General features: G+C 55.4%; 1 protein-coding gene across 5 annotated transcripts in view; it reads right to left on the reverse strand.

The window, feature by feature from the left end:
- Positions 1–5,512: 5,512 nt before the first annotated feature.
- The window catches only part of ELFN2 (extracellular leucine rich repeat and fibronectin type III domain containing 2), a 60,764-nt gene continuing 45,503 nt past the window's right edge, over positions 5,513–20,773 (reverse strand). For all 5 annotated transcript variants that reach the window (XM_073330311.1, XM_073330283.1, XM_073330321.1 and 2 more), the window contains one exon: positions 5,513–9,776. In XM_073330311.1, the coding sequence (XP_073186412.1) occupies positions 6,839–9,244 (2,406 nt within the window). In that variant the 5' untranslated portion in view covers positions 9,245–9,776 and the 3' untranslated portion in view covers positions 5,513–6,838. The remainder of the gene's footprint in view (positions 9,777–20,773) is intronic.

Below are 20,773 nucleotides of genomic sequence, written 5' to 3' on the forward strand. Positions count from 1 at the left end.
GGAAGCGCCCCGCCCCAACTCCATTCCACCCCAGGGAGCCCTTCCTGGGGGACTAGGGGGAAAGCCAGGCGGTGAGAGACAAGCAGACTCAGACACAGACTTAGACTTGCTCAATTCGTTTTGTTTGTTTTTTGTTTGCTTTTTTTTTTTTATAAGAAATTTATTGCAAATATAGAAATTGATTTTCTCCATACAGGAATCTCCGAGTTGAGGGAAAACGATTTCGTGCCATTCAGTTTAAAACAAGGGGGGAGGGGATAAAAATAAAAACAAGATAAAAATCAAATGTGTCCATACACAACCAAGGGTCACAGGGTCGTTACAGGAGGAGGGACAGGAGCTGCTGGCGAGGAACCAATCTGGGCAGCTGCCTCCGGATCTGCATTACATTCAAGGGACACATGGGGTGGGCACTGGAGAGGGAACCGCTGGCTCTCTGCCCTTCTCTGGCCCTCTGGTTTTGTTCCTGTGACAAAGCCATGGGGGTGGGAGAGCTGGGCTGACCCCTCACAACCAGCCTTCTCCCCAGTGTGCCCAGGAGCAGAGGAAGTAGGATTTCTAGAGCAGGGGTCACCTGAGAGCAAGGCCTCATGTGGGGTGGGGAAATGTAGGCAAAGGTCAAGTGTCCCTATGATGGTGCGGCCTGATGGGAGGAAGGAGGGAGCAGAGGAGAAGGGGAAATCCATCCCTTCCAGGAAAAGGAGAGGAGATGGAGGCACCCCACCCAGAGAGGGCTGGGGGGAGCAGCACAGAGACAGCCCCTGGCTGTGTGGGGGCAGGTGGTCTGGTGGGAGCAAGGTACAGAGACAGGCCAGTGCCACAAGAGACTTCAATGTGTCACAGCCTCTACTCTTCCCTCTTGGGGTAAAATGCCAGAAACCTCCGGGGGAGGGAAGGGAAGATTCTCCAAGACAGCAGATCCCCATGGGGAGATGAGTTAAGAACAAGCCACTCACCACCACCAGTAGCTTGCCTTGTTCATAGAGACATAGATCCTGAGGCCAGAAAGGACCACTGTGATCATGTAGCCTGCCCTCCTTATAACAGACCAGAGAACTTCCCCAGACTAATTCCTAGAGCAGATGTTTTAGAAAAACAGCCAATCCTGATTGAAAAATGGCCAGCGATGGAGAATCCACCACGACCCTCGGTAAGTTATCCTAATGGTCAATTACCCTCGCTCTCAAAAAAGTATGCCTTATTTCCAGTCTGAATTTGTCAAGCTTCCACTTCCAGCCATTAGATCGTGTTACACCTCCCTCTGCTAGAGTGAGGAGCTCATTTTCAAATCTGTGTTCCCATGTTTCTTGGGATGCCATTGGCCAGGAAGGGATGTCCTACAAACCTGGGCAGCTTCATGTGTGCCAGGCACTGATTGGCCACCCCAAGGTGCCTCCCGTTGGGTAGCAGGACTCGCTATGCACTCCCCATGCTGAGCTATGCAGGGGAACTCCCTACATCCCAGGCTGAGGCAGTGGGAGCTGCGCTTGACAGGTTCCAGATGGGAGGATCTTCACCAGCGGAGGCATCCACAGAGGGGGAGTGTTCCAAGATATGCTTCTAGCCATGGTTTGACTGGGCTGGCCTTCCAGTGACGCGCACTGTTGCCCCACTTGGCCCATTGCTCTAAGTGCCAGCTCCCTGCCACGCTGCTGCCTGTATCCAGCCCTACGAGGAAGTGGCACGGTACCCACAGAGAGGGGTCAGAGCCACCCCATCGACCCAGCCTCCTCGGTACTACTCCTCTGTCATCCCATCATCCACCGCTGCCTCTCAGACATCGTATCTGCTCCTCCATTCAGTCACTTCAGTCTCCTCCATCCCCTCTATCCCTCCTTCTCTCTTCCCTCTTTGTTCTCTCCTCTCCACAGTCCATCCCAGCCCTCTGTCACTTCCTCTACCCACCCGACACCCCTCCCCTAGTCCCACCTCTACATCTTTGCCATCCCTCCTTCCTCCTTTATCCTCCCTTTGTATACTGTAACTGCCCTTCCCCTCCATCACCCGAACTCCTCCTCCTCTCTGTCAACCTCACCTTCTCCCCTGCCCCCACCTGCTTCCTCCTCTCCAACATCCCCACCCTTTTCTCTCCTTTCCATTGTCCTGTCTCCCTCTTCCACTTCCTCTCCATTGCTCCAACTCCCCCACCTCCCGCTCTGCCACCTTCCCTTATCATCTCTCTCTCCCTCTCTTGTCTCATCCCATCCCTCGCTCCTCTCTGAGCCCATCCATCCCTCCTCTTGCTTTCTGCTGCCCACCCCTGCTCCCCTGTGCCCCTTCTCCTTGCGAGCTGCCTCAGAGAGGCTCTGGCGGGCAGGGGCGCTGATTAGCATTGCAAACACATGGACACCGCCTCAGCCAGCATTTCTTGACATTAATTTTCATTTGTAGTTCATGAATATTTCACAGCAGCCTGGGGAGGAATTGTACGACATAGGACGCAGGGCAGCGAGGAATGAGTATTATACAGCACAAGTGGGGGCTGAACCTAGCCTCTCTTGCAAGGGGAACAGCAATCCACTCAAGGTTCAGAGTCCCTCCCAGGGGCACAGGAATCCAGCTCAAGTACTTCCCCTTCTCCCCGGGGGGCTGCACCCAGCATCCATCCCAAGGGCAAAGGAAACCAGTTCTGCTCCAGCCAACTGATCGGAGATTCCTGTCGTCCCTGCAACAAATCCTGGGTTCTCTCCACCAGCACAGAAACAAAGCAAGAAACTAGCCATAAGCTTCAGGCTCTGAATCTGCCCCAAGAAAACCCTTTCCTCTGAGTGGTTTCACAGCCTGGCAGTTGGAGGTCCAGGAACTCCAGACAGGGCAGGAGACTCAGGGTGGCCCCCTTAACACACCCCTCCATCCCAAAGGCATTAGCAGTTCCACCACACAGTGCCCCCCATCCAAGCTCCACCCTGCCAGCTATCTGAGGGGGGGGGTGGAAAGGGTCAGCTCCAAAGCCCTCTCAAGTCAGCAGGAGTCTTTCCATTGACTTCAGAGATCAGGCCTGAAGACATCAGAGGGGTGCCCAAAGCTGGGGCACCCCAAACCAAGACTCTGTCTCTCCACTGACTGGCCTCACTCATGGGTTCAGGCTGGGGGCCTTGCTCATGCAAGTGGCTCTACTGACAACAGTGGGGGCCGAAGGAGGAGGAGGGGCTAACGACCACAAGAGTGAGCAAGGGCTGCAGGGCCAGGCCCATCACACCTGACCATGAGGTAGCCACTACCCTAACCAGGAGCTAGGAAACTTGTGGGGGATGGGGTGAGGGGGATGGATATTGCAGCGTGAAGGGCTGGGGCATCGTTCAGCTCAGGCACCTGGCTTGGGTTCTCTTTGGCGTCCGCTCCCTCCAGAGATCTTAAGTCTCTTGTCCAATCACAACAGGGTGAAGGTGGGGAGGGGAGGGACCAGGGAGAGGGAGGGGGTTAAATCTCAAAGAATGGCACATACACAACAGGTGTTTGCTCAGAAAAATACAGTCAAATCATCATGCAAAGATAAGGTTAGATCTGCTCATTTCAGTCATGGTGTGTGTGTACTTCGCTGGCGGTCCTTCCCATTCGCCAGCCAGCAGCGGGGAGGAGGGGCGGGCTGTTCCCCCTCCCATCCCCTCAGAACAGTCCTCTTGTGCAAAGCTCCCCCCCCCCACAAGGCTGGGGGTCACTGTGGGGCAGGAGCTTGGGTTGCACACCCCTTCAAACCCACCCCCAACCCCACCCCAGGCAACAGGAGGAGTTTCTCCTTCTAGGAGACCAGCAGCAGCCCCCCACCGCTTCACCCACCCCCCTTATTCTCCATCTCCTTTCCTCCCCTGGGGGATGGAATGGGAGCTGAGATCCTGGCAAAGTACAGCCCCCCCACCCCCACCCCAGCTCACCCCACACCATGTGGCTATGTAGAATAGCTTATGGGACTTCCCAGGCACTGGCAGTACCGTTGAGGAAAAGCAGAGGGGAGGGAAACATAACAGGACAAGGTATACACAGGATTCAGTCCCGTCAGTCCCCCACCAGGTCCTCACCCTTTCCTGAAATGATGGGAGTCAGCACCATCTGACCCCTTCCCTTCATCTGCAGGCTCACTTGTTTTATGAGCCCCCTGGAGTTGGTCTGAACCCCAGATCCCCACTCACCCTTCCCCTCACTACTCAAGCTCGGGGGGCAGAAGGGCTGTGTTGCGGCCAGGGTCAGCGCAGGGCCAAAGAGCCCATGCTGCACGCTGACAAGCAAAGGGGTCTGAGGAAACACGAGCCTGGGGTTGCACTAGGATATTTAACATTGGAATCGTCATGGGGACTATATCCCGAGATTCCTTCCCTAGGCCCTTCCTTGGGATTATACCCCTGGGATCCCTTCCCAACAATCTCCATAGGGAATACACTCTGCGAGCTCCTAGGAAATAATCCCCTGGGATTTACCACACCGGTCACTGGATGGTGCTGTTGCCCACGAATAGCCGAGACTCAGTTTGACAAGACTAGGCGGGCGAGGTCGATGGCTCGAAAGCGGGTCTCTCTCACCAACAGAAGTTGGTCCGATTAAAGCTGTTACCTCACCCACCTTGGCTCTCTCCCATCCCAGGACCGACAGGGCTACTCCACTGCCGCATGTGAGAATCTGTTTATACTAACTAGCTCCTGCTAATAGGATCCAAGCTGTCTGACAGATACTGGTACCTGTGCCCAGTGTGGAGAGATACCCGGGCCCTATATCCTTGTCTCCCCTGCCCCCCAACCCTGCAACGCGGCCAGAGCCTCTGACCATCCCCTGGGCTCTGAGCAGCTCCTCAGAGGGAATGCCCCCCTCCCAGGCTCTGTGCATGGCCTGGGGCAGAGGCTGGAGCCAGCCACAATGCAGCCTCCCCCTGGAGAGACAAGCTCAGTGTTGGACTGGAGGGAGGGGAGACCTCGGCCTCTGCTTTGCTCCCACCTGAGAAAGGGGAAAGATTGTCAAAGGTTGGGGAGAGGGGTGGCCAGCTGACTTGAAACAACCCCCACCCTGCAAGCAGGCTCCCCAATAAAGGACACGGCCGGGGATTTGGTGGGTGCCAAAGATTGTGCTTTTGGTTTCTTCAGACAGGGGGAAGGGAGGGCAGTGGGCTATAGCCCCCTTCCCTACCTCTCCCCAGTTGGCGGGGAGCTAGGGCCCAAGTCGCAGGGAGCAGTGTGGGGAGGGGAGCAGGCTGGGCATGTGGGGTTTGCAGGCACGTTGGGGATTCCCTCTGATGGGTGGGCACCATGGCAAGTGGCACAGAGGACCAGCCCAATACGGAGGAGGAGGAGGAGGCCTGTTGGGAGTTTTGCAGAGGGCAGGGAAAGAGCTCAGCCCAGGAGCAGATAACTCTCCCATCCCAACACCACCTCCATGACAGAGCCCACAAAGGGAGGGCCCAAGAAATCATCCCCCAAGGCTGCTCCCCCCTTCCCCTTGCCTCAGAACCAATCTCCTGGGCTGTAACCTCTTTCCCCTGGCCATTCCCCACACTCTCTCTCTCCCTCCCTCCCATATTTTACCCCCTCTTCTCCAAGCTCTCGCCTATCTGTGGGAGGTGCATGTGCCCTATTCGTGTGGAATCCAGGTCCCCCACACTGTCCTCTCCAGACTCATCTTTTTACACATCCAGTGTAATGGGCAATAGAGAGCTGTCCCCGGTCCCATCCACTCATTCTACCCCCTCCCACCCAGGGAGAAGGGGGCCCTGCTCTGGTCTAGCTGGGTGGGAGGAGGCATAGGAGCATCCTGTGACTGTTATTCCTCCCCTAGGCCCTCCTCAAGGGTCTGATCCCCCCTCTTCCCCCACGAAGCACAAGGGGGGGTGCAGAACCTGCAGCACAAATGAAGGAGGTGGCAGACGCGTGCCCCTCCCCAGCTCTGGTGCAGGGCAGGGGTGGGGGTGAGAGGGGGAACCCTTCAGATCTCAGTGCAGTTGGGAATTCCCGTCTTCTTCCCCACTCCCCCATCGCCCTGCCGTTAGCGAACCCCACTTTGCCATGCCAGAGAACATGCTCCCCAGCATTTCCTGGAAGACAACTGGACTGTTCGGCTGGGGGTGGGGGTGGGGGGTTCCCCGGGGTCTAAGAAAGTCGGTGACCTCTCTTCTGAAATGCACCGGTGGCGGGTAGAGCCCTGTGCTGTGTGCCCTACCTCCCTTCCTCAGTGAACAAGGGAGGCTGATGTGGCCACAAGCCAGGAGACCCAAACCCAAGCTCAGGGAACCCTAATGGAGTCCGAGGTGGAGGAAAAAGAGAGAGCCTCCAGTTACATGCTAGAGTCTGTACAAACCCCACAAGTCTTGGGGGGGTGGAAGGAAGCCTTGAAGACCCCCAAACCCTTAAAATGCCAAGGAGGGGCTCTTTGTTTTGTGACATCCCCCATTTTCTCTTGGTGGGGGCTTCCCCCAAGGGAGCAAGCAGGAGCCCCACTCCCATCCTTAAAAACCCCCCACCATCTGGAACAAAATAACAACAGGAACATAAAAGCAATGGTTAGTGGTTTAGTCTAGGGCTGGTTAGCATCCTTCTCTGCCCCCTGCCCATGCCTAACCCCCTCTTCGTCCTTCCCTCCCGCTAGCCCGTCAGCATCATTACCACAGTGTCAAAGCAGGCGGCTCCTCCCAACCAGCTGCAGGAGGAACAGTGGTCCCCATAACACAGGAGAGACAATTCATTGCGGGACTTTGTTTTTTGTTTGCCTTTTTTTTTTTTTTTTTTTGTAAACTTTGTAAGAAACGGTTCTCGGTTCGTTTTTGTCATGGCGGGAGGGGCCTGTTCGGTTTTTGTTCACAGTCAAGTGGTTCTTCTGTTGGTGGTTGTTGGGTTTTTTTTCTTTCCTTTTAAACAGAGAGTCACAACTTCTGCTGAGCGGAGACTCCTTTCCAGTAATCCAGGATGTCGTGCAGATCCTCATCCTTGGCGAACTGGACTTTCTTCCGCAGGGCGTGGCCAGCCGCCATGTAAACCTCCTCCCGGTGGTGCTTCTTGTAAGGCCGGAAGCGCTCCCAGATCTTGTGGGTGCTCTCGGACGAGTACTCGGGGCTGGAAGAGTAGCCCGAGAAGTAGTGTCTGGGGGAGAGCTGGGAGTACGTGGAGTCCCGCTTGGAGCGGGAGAGAGGCTTAAGGAACGACACCCGCTGGCTCAGGGTGTCGGCACTCTCCTCGTAGTAGAGGGCCGGGAAGGAATGTCGGTGCTCGCTGCAATGGTAGGAAGGTTTGACCTCCAGGTGGTGGATGGCACCTGGGGATACCAGGGGAAGACGATCCAGGGGGCTGTTGAGTGGGCTGCCTTTCTCAATGTACTTGGAATCTGACTTGCTCATTGGTGGGTGGTCGGGCACATCAAGGCTGAAGACCTTGGCACTCTTGATGGAGCCACTGGATGAGACGCTGCAGGTCTTCCTGGCCACAGCCGCATCCGCGCTCAGCTGGCGCTGCAGGGGGTGGTGGGAGCTCTCCTTGTAGGGTGGCGACAGGAAGCCGGGCCGCTCCAGCCCACCCGAGGAGCTGGCAGGGATGGACTGGCACTCAAATGCCATGTCCGAGTCGACACCACTCCCTCCTCCCAGGAAGGAGGCCGTGTCCAACTTGAGGGCGTCGATGCAGTTGTTGATGATCTGGTTGACCTTGTCCACCTCCTTGGCGATGGTGGAGATCTCAGCTGCCGAGCCCTGGCCGTTGTCGAGCTCACGCAGATCATCGTCCCGCTGGGCTCTCTCCAGCGCATCCCCGCCGCCAGTCCGCACCTCAATGTAGTTGCCCTTGGTGGTAACTTTGGGGGTCTCCATCCCAGCCTCCATTGACTTGGACGGGGGCAGCTTATCCCCCATCATGGAAGGGATGGAGGACATCCGCGAGACAGGGATGACGGGCGGCTCGCCCAGCTTCTGCGAAGTGTGGACGATGGAGCTGGTGTCTATATCCGAGCCATAGCGCATCTCCAGGATGGTCTTCTTGACGTTGAGGGACTTCTGCTTCTCTTCCTGCATCCTTCGCTTCCTCAGGCAGTAGTACACCACTCCCAGGACGATGACCATCCCAAAGAGGCAGCCCAGGATGGTCATGATGTAATGAGTGGTGGTGGAGGTATTGGGCACTGGGTCCTCCCTCCCCTTGCTCCTGGTGGCGAAGGACAGGCAGGTGTGATTGTAGCGCTTGGAGTTGCGGATGGAGGCCACACAGAAGGTATAGTCCGTGTGGGCCTTCAGCTTGCTAAGGGTGACAAACTCCTTCTTGTTCTTCAGGGTCGTGACATCAGAAACGTAGCTGTTGTTGTACTGGACCAGCACGTACATCTTGCTGAAGGGCGAGGGGATCGTCACCACCAAGGTGGCTGAGGTGATGGTTACGTGGTGCAGCTTGATGCTGGGGTTGAATGAGGAGTCGGTGGTGGAGGAGGCTGGGGGCTCGACGGAGAGGAAGTCCCCGGGGTTGAACCCCGAGTTCTCATCCAGGTCTCTCTGGGAGTCAGGAGTGTAGGGGGTGGGGTTGATCCTTGAGAGGGATGGGATGGTGCCTCCCCGGCACATGGACTGGAAGATGGTGATGGCGTTGCGGTTGTGGTGGGGTCGAGGCATCAGGAGCGGGTAGCCGGCGAACTCTCGGGGGGTCTCACACTGCAGCCGGTCATAGTTCTTGGTGACGTTATTGAAGACCACCAGCCAGGTGAGGAAGCTGTAGAGGCTACAGTCACAGTTGAAGGGGTTGCCAGCTAGCTCACACACCATCAGGTTGCTCAGGCTGGTGAAGGTGTTCCCCTCCAGCCTGCTCAGCCGGTTGGAGGACAGGTCGATGCTGATCAGGCTGGGGCACTCAGAGAAGGCGGTGGGTGTGACCACCTCGATCAGGTTGTGCTGCACGAAGAGGAACTGCAGCCGGGCCATGCCGCGCAGCATGCCCTCCGTCAGGTTGGTGAGCTTGTTGTAGCCCAGCTGCAGGACCTGCAGGTTGGCCTGGCCCATGAAAGCCCCGTCCTCAATGTAGGAGATCTCATTCTTAGTCAGGTTCAGGTCGGTGAGGTTGCTGAAGCGGTTGAGGGAGGAGTATAGCACCACCTTGAGCTTGTTCTCATTCAGGCGCAGGTCGTGCACTGTGCTGTTGATATGCTGGGGGATGGTCTCGTAGGGAGGCTGGTTCTGGCTGCAGATGGCCAGCCACACATAACCCTTGTCCCCCTCGATCAGCCAGCAGTCGCCACGCACCATGCCAGGGGAGAACACGCAGAGCAGGGCAGCTGCCCACAAGCCCAGAAGCAGCATGTTTGGATGCGGCACCCCCCCCTCCCCCTGCTGGCAAAAAGGAAAACGAGCCTCCGAAGAGCAAAGGGAGGGGACGAGAGGCGACGCTCCCTTGGTGGTTAGCGATAGGAGGGCACAGGCACCTCAGTTCTATCCGGTGCTGTCACCAACATTTTTCTTTCTCTCCGCGCCAACCCCGGGGTGTAGAGCAGCAGGGGGCAAAATCCACTCCTTCCTGCCGCTCCCAATCGGGGGGAAAGGGGGGGGGCGAGCGGAAATCTGTGCTTCTCTTTAAAACAAAACAAAAATTAAACAACTAATCTTCCTGGAGGCTCAGGAACGACACCTCCCCACACCCTCTCCGCCTTCCCCCACGACCCCCAGGTGTCTCGGAGGAGCTGCCTCTTCTGTCGCTGGGCTCCCTGGGTTGCTCCTCCTCCCCCTCTCCTGGGTCCCCTCCGAGATGCTTCAGAACTTCAGATCAAACATCTTGAAAACAAAAATATAGAGAGCTAGAGAGCTAGCGAGCGAGCGATCCATCTGTCACCGGAATCTGGAAAGGAAACACATGAGAGACAAGTGGAGGCATCAGTCAAGGGGGCTTTGAAATACAGAAAAAGACAGCTAGGGTTGTTAGTTTCTTGGGGACAGGGAGGAGCAGAAAAGAGAGCGTTGTGGGGGGGGGAGGTGGTATTGCCTGCTACACTGATAAGCCTTGGCAAAGGGATCCCTTGCAACATAATCTTGTATCGGTGATAGCTAGAAGGGTACTTGGGTTTCATTATGTAATGGAATCACAGCCTGGTTGCGGTGGGGGGGGGGGGAAAGGTGGGATGGAACAGAGGGAGGGACACGGCTGTGTTATGATCGGCTTAAAACTCCAGAGCATAAAGAAACACAACCCAAGCCAACCCAACCCCAAGGAGTTTCAGCTGGTGTAGAGAACGGAAATCGCGCAGTACACAAACGTGCGCGCGTACTGACGATAAATAAATAAGAATCCCAACTAAATGGGGTTTTTTTCCTTGATGCAAAATGATAAATAATTCATTGGTTGCATAACCGCTCTCGTTCCGAAAATAATTCCCTCGTCTCAGTGCAGGCGAGGGTTGGGGACAACGCGGCCTTTGCAAGCAGGGCTCAGAGAGGGAAGTCTGGAACCGGGGGAGAGGGGGTTGTGAGCGCCGGACACCCATGCTGGAGCAGAGGGCTGTGTTGGCACAGGGCGGATGGGGGCTGTCAGTCAGAGCCCTCCAGCAACGGTTGGCTGCTTTACTTGGCATAGGACAGGTATACAGAGCTGCACCCCAGTGTGGTGTGGGCAGCATGTGCTGTATTATTAATTTTATTTATTTGTGCTCTCGTGGTGCCTACTGCCAGGGAGGGAGACCAAACTATTTCCTGCCCAGGCTGGTTAAAGAATCTAGCCAGCTTCATTAGGATGAAGGGAAAGGATCATCAGCCGCTTTACCCCACCGTGGGAGAGCACCCCCTGCTGGTGGCAGGGAAACATTGCTGTCCCCCCCACTCTCAGGCTCGGAGAGTCATCCTAACCTGGAAAATAGCACCCCCTACTGTCGCCAAGCCAACATCCTCCCTGCTCCATCCTGGAGTCACCTCTTCCCAGGGGCTGCCAACACACCCCTCTCTTGTGAGAGATCCCCTGCTGGTGCCAAGGAGTCATTTGCAGTCTCCCTTCTCTGGCCCGATCTGCCCTTCTCCGTCAGCACCACCTGCTGACACATCCCCATTCGCCCACTGACCCCCTCTCCCACTATGCTCTCAGTGCATCCCCAGCCTTGGCTCAGTGCCCTCTGCTGGGGGCTAAGGAGACATTCCCATTCTCCAACTGGGGCACGGGAAGGGGGAGCTATAAGAAATAAGAGAAAAAAAAATGCATCTTAGTTATTTAAGATTAAGGATTCTGTCTTCACTCTTCTTTTTTTTTCCAGGGACGCTCACTAAAGATATTGCTAAACCCTTTGCTGCTAAAGCCCAACCAATTTCCAGTGCAGAGACCCGAAGGGCAGAAAGAAAGAAGAGGTGGCTGGGGGGGGGGAGCGGAGAAGAAACGCAAACCCTTGAAGGAGGAGGCTTATGTCTGTGGAGAGATCTGAGCTGATCTGGGGCTGCAGAATTACCAGGGCAGCCGGATTAAGGGATCAGAGATGGTGTCAGAGAGAGACATTTACATATTCAATAACCCAGAAAGGAAAACCAAGAGCCAAAGGGGAGGGCAGGGGGAGGAAGGAGTGGGGCAAGGGCGGAGGTTGAGCGGGATCCAAGCAACAAGAGGGAGGAAAAGACCCCTTCCCCACCGCTGCCTGGCTGAGGCCTCCACCCTTATTCCGCCTGTTACCATCATGCAACGGCCCCTGGCTGAAGTGCAGGTTTGCTGTGGCCAGGGACTGTGCTGTAGCCAGTGGTGCTGGGTTCCAAGGTCTGGCTCTTCTTGTCTTCAAGTCTTAATGTAATAATAAATAATGCCTTGACTCGGCATCCCCCTGTGGGTCAAGGGAAGGAGACTCAGCTGGCCCCAACTGGGTCACTGCTGATTTGCTCCTGTCGCTCCCTAGCGCTCTTCCCCACCTCCCACTGGAGCTGGCTGTCTCCCTACCTAGGTCCATCTGAGAGGTTTTTGCTGTCCCGCACCCCTACGCTGTTCTCTTTGGCCCTCCCTCTCCCTTAGCATGGCCTCTGGGTTCCCTGCTTGCACGCATCCAGCCAGCTCCACAAACACAAGGGAAAGGGATAAACAGACAGACAAATGTAGTTTCCAGAGACAGCCCCAGGAGCAAGGCTCCCAACACACCCTCAGGTGGACTGTGGGAGCAGCCCCTTGCGGGGAGGGGAAGAACTGAACTGGGTTTCTCTCTCACACACACAAGTACCTCTACCTTTGCTACTGTTTGGCTTGGCAACCTCCCCTTGGCTAGTTGTCCCCAATGCAACCCCCCACCCCTCTTCACCATGGATGCAGTGCCCAGACTCTGTTTAGGCCTGGCGCGCTGCTACTGGCTTCAGCCCATTTCATTATGTTGGCTGGAACTGACAGCAAAGCGGGAACTGCCGCAAGCTCCCACGCTCCAGTCGCCGGGCCAGCTCTGGGGTGCAGAGCCACCCGAACACTGGTGCAGGGTGGCGCCTGCACAGCTGAAGGGGAGGCAGCACCCAGGACAGGCCCAAGGTTCCTCTCTTGCAGAGGCAAGCCTGGTTCGGCCAACATGACTTGTGCAGAGGAGCCCCGACCCGTGCTAGTCAGATCTGGCTGGAAGAGAAGGAGGTGGCTGGTGGGGAGGGGGGATGAGGACGAGGTGTGCCTGTAAGGGCTGGGGGACACCATGGCACACTAGTCCCCTGTGGCCCCCCCATGTTTGGCTTCTACTCATGCTGGATCCCTATGCAGTCCCCCTCCCACGCAAAGGGACAGCAGCTTCGCACTCCCAAGGGTAAAGGGCACAGGATGGGAGAGGTTTTCCCAACCCCAGCTCTCCCATCTCCGTGCCTTGGCTCCTGGCTCATCCGTAGGCAGAGTTCCTAGCCAATAAATGGGCCGGTCGTCACATTCCTGCAGCAAGCTTCATCAGCCCCCTCTCTCCTCCTGGGGCGACCCCCTGCACTGTCCTTCAGGGCAGCACCCCACGATGCCTCTCCTTCCTCTGCCCGTTCCTGCCTCTGCCATCACAGCCAAGGCATCCGCCACTCAGGGGCGGGGAAGTGGACCATGGTGTCCTGCAGCCAAGCCCTGCTATAAATCAGCCAGCAGATGAGTCCATCAATCCCAGGAAACAGCAGTGTCCTCAGTATTGGCCGGGAGGGTGCTGACACCACACTTGGCCACAATCCTCCCTCTTGTTTCTCCGAAGCCCCAGCAAGGGAGAGAATGATATGCGCGGTGGGTGGAGGGAGCAGCTGCAGACTAGGGTGGGGAGAAGGGGCATGCTGGGGAAATGCAGGTAAGAAGAGAAGCCCCATGGGGCTGGTGTGGAAGGAACCTCAGGAGGAGATGACACCTCTCCCAGAGCAGAGGGTTGCGGCCCCCCAGATAACTTCCTTTGTGACAAAGTGGGAATTTTTGGTAATATTTTTATGAAGCCTGTGCATGCCTCAATTTCCCCTATACTTTGCATTGCTACCCTGTGGGGAGTGGGGGGGAAAGGATTAAATTTGCTCTCAGGGCAGCTAACAGACAGGGGTGCGTATGTGTTGCCGAGCTGTCTGAGCGGACTGAATGAGTCTGAGAAAGGACTGGCCTAGGCTGACCCATATCACTGGAAAACCCGAGAAGACACTGGAAAGCCCAAACGCCGGGCTGCTGACACCTAGCAACCAACCACCCAGAGGAAGAGTTCCCCGCCTCTCAGCAGGGAAGCTGAGCAGCTTGAGAACAAAGGCTGGAAAGGCGGGAGATGTAGGTTATGGAGGAAGCTTGGGGCTCTCTCACCTGGGAACTGACTGAGGAAGTCAGAGAGAGACCCAGAACCCAAAAATGGAGCTCTCGACAGCTGAGCTGGTGAATTGCTCGGGGCTGACCACAGAGGATTTTGCTTTAACCTTCAGTGCACTGTGCTAACCTAAGCACTTCCTATGCTGCGTTCCAGTTGACTAATAAACCCCACTGTCTTGACAACACTGCGTGAGCGTCACTACCAATGCTGGCTGAGTCCCTGACAAGTGCACAAGTCTCTACCAGGGGTCTGTCAGTCGGACTCACTGAGCAGAGCTCACAGGGTGAAGCAGGGGTGCTGAAGGCCCAGAGGGTCAGTCTCAGGAGGCTCTGAGACCGCGTGGCCTGCCCGGAAGGAAGAATGAGACCCCTGGGGGGTCTGGCATATCTAAGGGGTTCCTCCACCAGACTGTTCAAAAGCTGGAGGCGTAGCACTGATCCTGTGGATCCGTGACAGGGGGTCAGAGGACTGGGGGGTTAGTAAGCCAGGATGGTATGGAGGAATCGGGGGGTGTCAGTAAGCCTTTGGGGGATTGGAGGGGTCAGTGAGTCTGAGGGGATCAGGGATGTGGGTGGGGCTCAATGAGCCAGGGCAATATGAGGGGACTGGGGGGGGGAGAGTCAGTGTTTCAGGGGGATTGGGGGTTTTAGAGGTCAGTGAATTGGGTGGATCAGAGGCAGTAAGTCAGGGCAGTTCCAGGGGACTGGGGGGGTCAGTGAGTCAGGGGTTTTAGAGGTCAGTGAGTTGGGGGGATCTGGGGGCAGTGAGTCAGGGTGGTGCTGGGGTATTCAGGGGTCAGTGAGTCAGCAGTAATGGGGGTTTTAGAGGTCAGTGAATCAGGGAATGGGGTGGGTTCAGTGTGCCCGGAAGGTTCAGGGGGCCCAAGCGCAGGCCCCATGTGTCAGTGAAAGCACAAGTCACTAAGGGAAATCCTGGGAGTTGGGGCCTGCGTTGCCAACATGCCATTCGCATCCCCTCCCCGCGGGGCCCAGCGCATTAGGAAGCCGGCGTTTATTCTACCATCACATAAACGGTGCTAAGAGCCTCCCCATTAGAAATTTATGCTTTAAAAACCCACCGAACACTACTTGCTCCCTGCGGGACTGGAAATCCAGAAGCAGGCTGAGCCACCCTCCCTCTCTGCCTCTCCACGCCCTGTCCAGATGATTGCTCACCTCCACATACCTGCCTGCCTCTGGCTGGCTCTCTCTCCTGCACTGGGGCCTGCTCTGTTTTCAACTGGGCTCTCCTCCCCGCCCCCCACATTTCCCTCCCCTCTCTTTCGCTCTCTCTAATCCCTGTGCAGACTCTCCCAGTATGAAGCTGGCACTTATGCCCCCCAATATTGCTCTGCCCCACCAAGATTTGTTCAGCTTTTGCCCCGTGGCTTGTTATTTGAGTTCCAACCACCCCGAGTCAGTGACGTGCCGCCTAACCCCCGCCACGGCTCTGCTTGGTGGGTAGCTTCAGATCACCCCCTGCCCTTCTGTGCTGACATAGATACGGCCGGGTCCATATACGGCTGGTTTAAATGACAGCTCTCTCCCTCACCCGGGGCACTGCGGGCTGCAGGAGAGCTTCCACTGTCGTAGCCCCAGCTCACGTGGCTCTAGTCCTGGCTGGCACGGACAGGGCACTGCTATGAGGAAGCTCACAGTGCTAGAGTGCCCACTGGTACTGGGTGGGCGCTAAGCTGAGGAAGCTCCCACTGTCTGAGTGCCAGCACTCAGTGATGCAGGGCTTCCCAAGGAGGTGAACGTTGCAGAGGGCTCAGCTGGCATCGACAGGGCCCAGCTGCAAGGAAGCTGGAATCTTGGCTGCTAGAACTGAATGGGGAAGTTCCCACTACCTGCACCCTAGCCAACGGGGCACTGCCATGCAGAAGCTTCCATTGCAAAGGTCTGGGAGCACACAGATAGGCTACTGCTGCATAGACGCTCACATCACTGGCCCCGGAAGGGACACACTGGATCAGGAATCTGGCAGTGCAGGAGTATGGGCTGGTTCTAACAGAGTACAGCTGAGAGGCTGCCTCACGGTATTGGACTCCTAGCTACTACAGGAGGGCACTGTGACAAAGAAAGTCTCCCAGCGGGCACCGCTGTGAGGAGGTTCACGGGCAAGAGTCCTGCACGGCACCACTGTGGGAAAACTAACTCCTCTGAAGCTCTGATCGATATTGAAAGGCACATTGCTGTGAGGAAGTTCAGGGAGCCTGCACCCTAGTTGGCACTGACGGGGCACCGCTGTGAGGAAGCTCACGGAGCCTGCACTCCGGCTGCCACTGACAGGGCACCACTGTGAGAAAGCTCACAGAGCCTGCACCCTGGTTGGCACTGACGGGGCACCGTTGTGAGGAAGCTCACGGAGCCTGCACCCTGGTTGGCACTGATGGGGCACCGCTGTGGGGGAGCTGGTATGGCTGAAGGGCGGAGCTGGGTACTGCTCAAAGGAAGCTTTCAGCACAAGTCCTCCCCAGTGCTAATACGGAAGGGGCTGAGCTCAGCTGACAACCCAGAGCCACCCTCTTCTCCACACACCTAGCCTGAGGCAAAAGAACACATATCCTCTGTGGTGAGGAGCACAGGAAAATCTGTGCGGAGCCTAACATCTTCAAGGAAAAAGTAACCACATCGAAAGGAAAGGAATGATGTAAATAAGCCCTTTGCAGCGATTACATCCCTCATCTGTCAGACAGGAGGAAAGGGAAAGCTCTGGAGAGATAGTTAGAGCAGCTCAAGAGTTTAAGAGCACCACACAGATGAGGGAGCTTTCAAAGAGGAAATCTTATTTAGGAGACCTGAGGGCTGGAGAAATGGTCTTCCATGCAGGAGCCACTTCCCAGGCAGGCCAGAGAGAGCACCCTCTGTTTTCCCAAGTGACCTAGGCACTTTATATATTCATAGTACTACCAAAGGTTATGGGGAATTTGCATCAACTCAGTCCACCTGGAGAACCCACAGCAGCTCCCAGCAGGGAAGGGGAAGGTGGGCACAAGAAGGGGAGGGACAGGGCAACAGGAGATCAGAGGTTCTGAGAACAGTTATTAGCATCAGAGCTCTCTGCATCGCTCTGCCTGACAAGGGAAGGGAGGGCTTCAATGTCTCTCCTCCGTCTTATTCCCCTGGACTGCACAGGAGGAACCAATGTGCACAAGAAAGCAGAAAGTGCTGGCTTCAACAGGAGTCGCTGGAGGGAACAGGGTGGGAGCGCTGGCTGTGGGAGAGTTGCTGTAGGGAACGGGGTGGGAGCACTGATTGTGGCGGAAGACGCTATAGGGAACAGGGCGGGAGCGCTGGCTGTGGGCGGGTCGCTGGAGGGAATGGGGCGGGAGCGCTGGCTGTGGGGGGAGTTCCTGTAGGGAACGGGGTGGGAGGGCTGCCTGGGGGAGAATCATTGTAGGGAACAGGGAAGAAGCACTAGCTGAGGTTGGTGTCGCTGAAGGGAACGGGGAGAGAGCGCTGGCTGTGGGGGAATTGCTGTAGGGAACAGGGTGGGAGCGCTGGCTGTGGGGGGAGTTCCTGTAGGGAAGGGGGCAGAAGTGCTGGCTGTGGGGGAGTTGCTGGGCGGAAAGGCATGTAGGAATGATTCTACCACCTAGGGAGGTGGTAGAATCTCCTTCCTTAGAGGTTTTTAAGGTCAGGCTTGTCAAAGCCCTGGCTGGGATGATTTAACTGGGAATTGGTCCTGCTTCGAGCAGGGGGTTGGACTAGATGACCTTCTGGGGTCCCTTCCAACTCTGATATCCTATGATTCTATTCTATGAATGAAATCAGGAGGGCCAAATCGCACCTGGAGCTGCAGCTAGCAAGAGATGTCAAGAGTAACAAGAAGGGTTTCTTCAGGTATGTTGGCAACAAGAAGAAAGCCAAGGAGGGTGTGGGCCCCTTACTGAATGGGGGAGGCAACCTAGTGACAGAGGATGTGGAAAAGGCTAATGTACTCAATGCTTTTTTTGCTTCTGTCTTAACTAACAAGGACAGCTCCCAGACTGCTGCGCTGGGCATCACAACATGGGGAGTAGATGGCCAGCCCTCTGTGGAGAAAGAGGTGGTTAGGGACTATTTAGAAAAGCTGGATGTGCACAAGTCCATGGGGCTGGACGAGTTGCATCCGAGAGTGCTAAAGGAATTGGCGGCTGTGATTGCAGAGCCATTGGCCATTATCTTTGAAAACTCGTGGCAAACGGGGGAAGTCCCAGATGACTGGAAAAAGGCTAATGTAGTGCCAATCTTTAAAAAAAGGGAAGAAGGAGGATCCTGGGAACTACAGGCCAGTCAGCCTCACCTCAGTCCCCGGAAAAATCATGGAGCAGGTCCTCAAAGAATCAATCCTGAAGCGCTTACATGAGAGGAAAGTGATCAGAAACAGTCAGCATGGATTCACCAAGGGAAGGTCATGCCTGACTAATCTAATCGCCTTCTATGATGAGATTACTGGTTCTGTGGATGAAGGGAAAGCAGTGGATGTATTGTTTCTTGACTTTAGCAAAGCTTTTAACACAGTCTCCCACAGTATTCTTGTCAGCAAGTTAAAGAAGTATGGGCTGGATGAATGCACTATAAGGTGGGTAGAAAGTTGGCTAGATTGTCGGGCTCAACGGGTAGTGATCAATGGCTCCATGTCTAGTTGGCAGCTGGTGTCAAGTGGAGTTCCCAGGGGTCGGTCCTGGGGCCGGTTTTGTTCAATATCTTCATAAATGATCTGGAGGATGGTGTGGATTGCACTCTCAGCAAATTTGCGGATGATACTAAACTGGGAGGAGTGGTAGATACTCTGGAGGGCAGGGATAGGATACAGAGGGACCTAGACAAATTGGAGGATTGGGCCAAAAGAAATCTGATGAGGTTCAACAAGGATAAGTTCAGGGTCCTGCACTTAGGACGGAAGAACCCAATGCACAGCTACAGACTAGGGACCGAATGGCTAGGCAGCAGTTCTGCGGAAAAGGACCTAGGGGTGACAGTGGATGAGAAGCTGGATATGAGTCAGCAGTGTGCCCTTGTTGCGAAGAAGGCCAATGGCATTTTGGGATGTATAAGTAGGGGCATAGCGAGCAGATCGAGGGACGTGATCATTCCGCTCTATTCGACATTGGTGAGGCCTCATCTGGAGTACTGTGTCCAGTTTTGGGCCCCACACTACAAGAAGGATGTGGATACATTGGAGAGGGTCCAGCGAAGGGCAACAAAAATGATTAAGGGTCTGGAACACGTGACTTATGAGGAGAGGCTGAGGGAACTGGGATTGTTTAGTCTGCAGAAGAGAAGAATGAGGGGGGGATTTGATAGCTGCTTTCAACTACCTGAGAGGTGGTTCCAGAAAGGATGGTTCTAGACTATTCTCAGTGGTAGAAGAGGACAGGACAAGGAGTAATGGTCTCAAGTTGCAGTGGGGGAGGTTTAGGTTGGATATTAGGAAAAACATTTTCACTAGGAGGTTGGTGAAACACTGGAATGCATTACCTAGGGAGGTGGTAGAATCTCCTTCCTTAGAAGTTTTTAAGGTCAGGCTTGACAAAGCCCTGGCTGGGATGATTTAATTGGGGATTGGTCCTGCTTTGAGCAGGGGGTTGGACTAGATGACCTCCTGAGGTCCCTTCCAACTCTGATATTCTATGATTCTGTGATTCTATGAAAGGGGCAGGAGTCCTGCCTGGGGGACAATCATTGTAGGGAACAGGGCGGAAGCACTGACTGAGGTTGGTGTCGCTGTAGGGAATGGGGTGGGAGTGCTGGTTTTGTGGGGCGTCATTGTAGGGAACACAGCGGAAGAGCTGGCTGTGGGGAAAGGTCTCTGGAGGGAACAGGGTGGGAGCGCTGGATGCAGGTGGGAGAAGGGGGAGTTGCAGCAGGGAATGGCCAAGGAGCCCTGGCTGTGGCAGGGAGGCAGCATGCTGGAGAAGGCCAGTCTGCAATCCGGCATCCCCTGAAAACAATTCCTCCCACAGCACAGCTCTTGTCTTTGGGATACAAATAAATGAAGTTTGCCCAGGTTCCTCCACTGTTTCCCCCTCAATATACCACTCCATGCTTTGAGGTCTAGCAAATCCCTGACCTAGACACTCCCACTCCTCTCTCATGTTCCTTCTTTGTCGTTCCCTGTGAGAGGCCGACCTCCAGGAGACCTACTCCCATTTCATCCCTTCTAGGGCAGCGTGCAAACTGCAGCCCACCCATCTTGAACTCAGGTACAGACCCGCATGGGGAGAGGCATTGCTACCAAACTTGGTACAACTCTGCACATGCCCTGCTCATCATGGCAGCTAGACACATGCATTTTGCTCTGCCCCCAGAATCAGAGTGAAATTACGATCTCTGGCTCCAAAGCACAGACCTCTGATTCACCAGGAGCAGTGCCAAGCACCTACGCTCTGTGGCTCTGCCACAGAAGGGGTCACGTGCTCACTTGGCCTCATGAGTTACACTTACGGCTGCACCTTTGTTTCGAACTCACCCTCTTCCAAGGAAAGGGATGCAACCCTACTCTCTGCATCCTCAACACCTGGGCGGCAGCAGCTCCTAGGCACTGCTGGGGAGGACTTTCCCCCACCCACCAGAGAGCTAACACTTGACATGCATTTTGACACAGCCTTGCCTCTCTCCCTCCCCACCTCCACTTGCTTTAGAGCCTGGGTTTTTTCTTCCATTGCCAAAACACAATGACTGTTATAATTAACTGATTATCTCAGCGCGACAGCTGCAGTCCTTTGAAAATTAGGTTGAATAACAGGATCCCGGTGTATGGTAATTTCTTTTAGTCTCCAGAATATTTCTCTCTCTTTCTCTCTCTCTTTCCCTCTCTCGTCATTTTTTCCTTCCCTCTCTCACTCTCCCTGCTCGTCGGAGTTATTTCTTTGGGGTTAGGTGGGTTTTCTGGGTACGCTCTCCCTCTGTCAGCTTCCTTCAATCTTCTTTTACTATCATCCTTCCAGAGGAGACCAGGGTTGCAAACAGGAATGTAAACATGGTAGAAACAGAAGCACAAGTGGCACCCAGATACCAGGGTTATGGGCACATAAGAAAGCCCAGGCAGCCCACTCATCTACTAGGGTAACCAGCACATAGGAAAACCCAGGAAAGGAAGCCAATGGAACTGTATT

Source organism: Lepidochelys kempii, chromosome 1, assembly GCF_965140265.1.
Source record: "Lepidochelys kempii isolate rLepKem1 chromosome 1, rLepKem1.hap2, whole genome shotgun sequence".
NCBI lineage: Eukaryota > Metazoa > Chordata > Testudines > Cheloniidae > Lepidochelys > Lepidochelys kempii.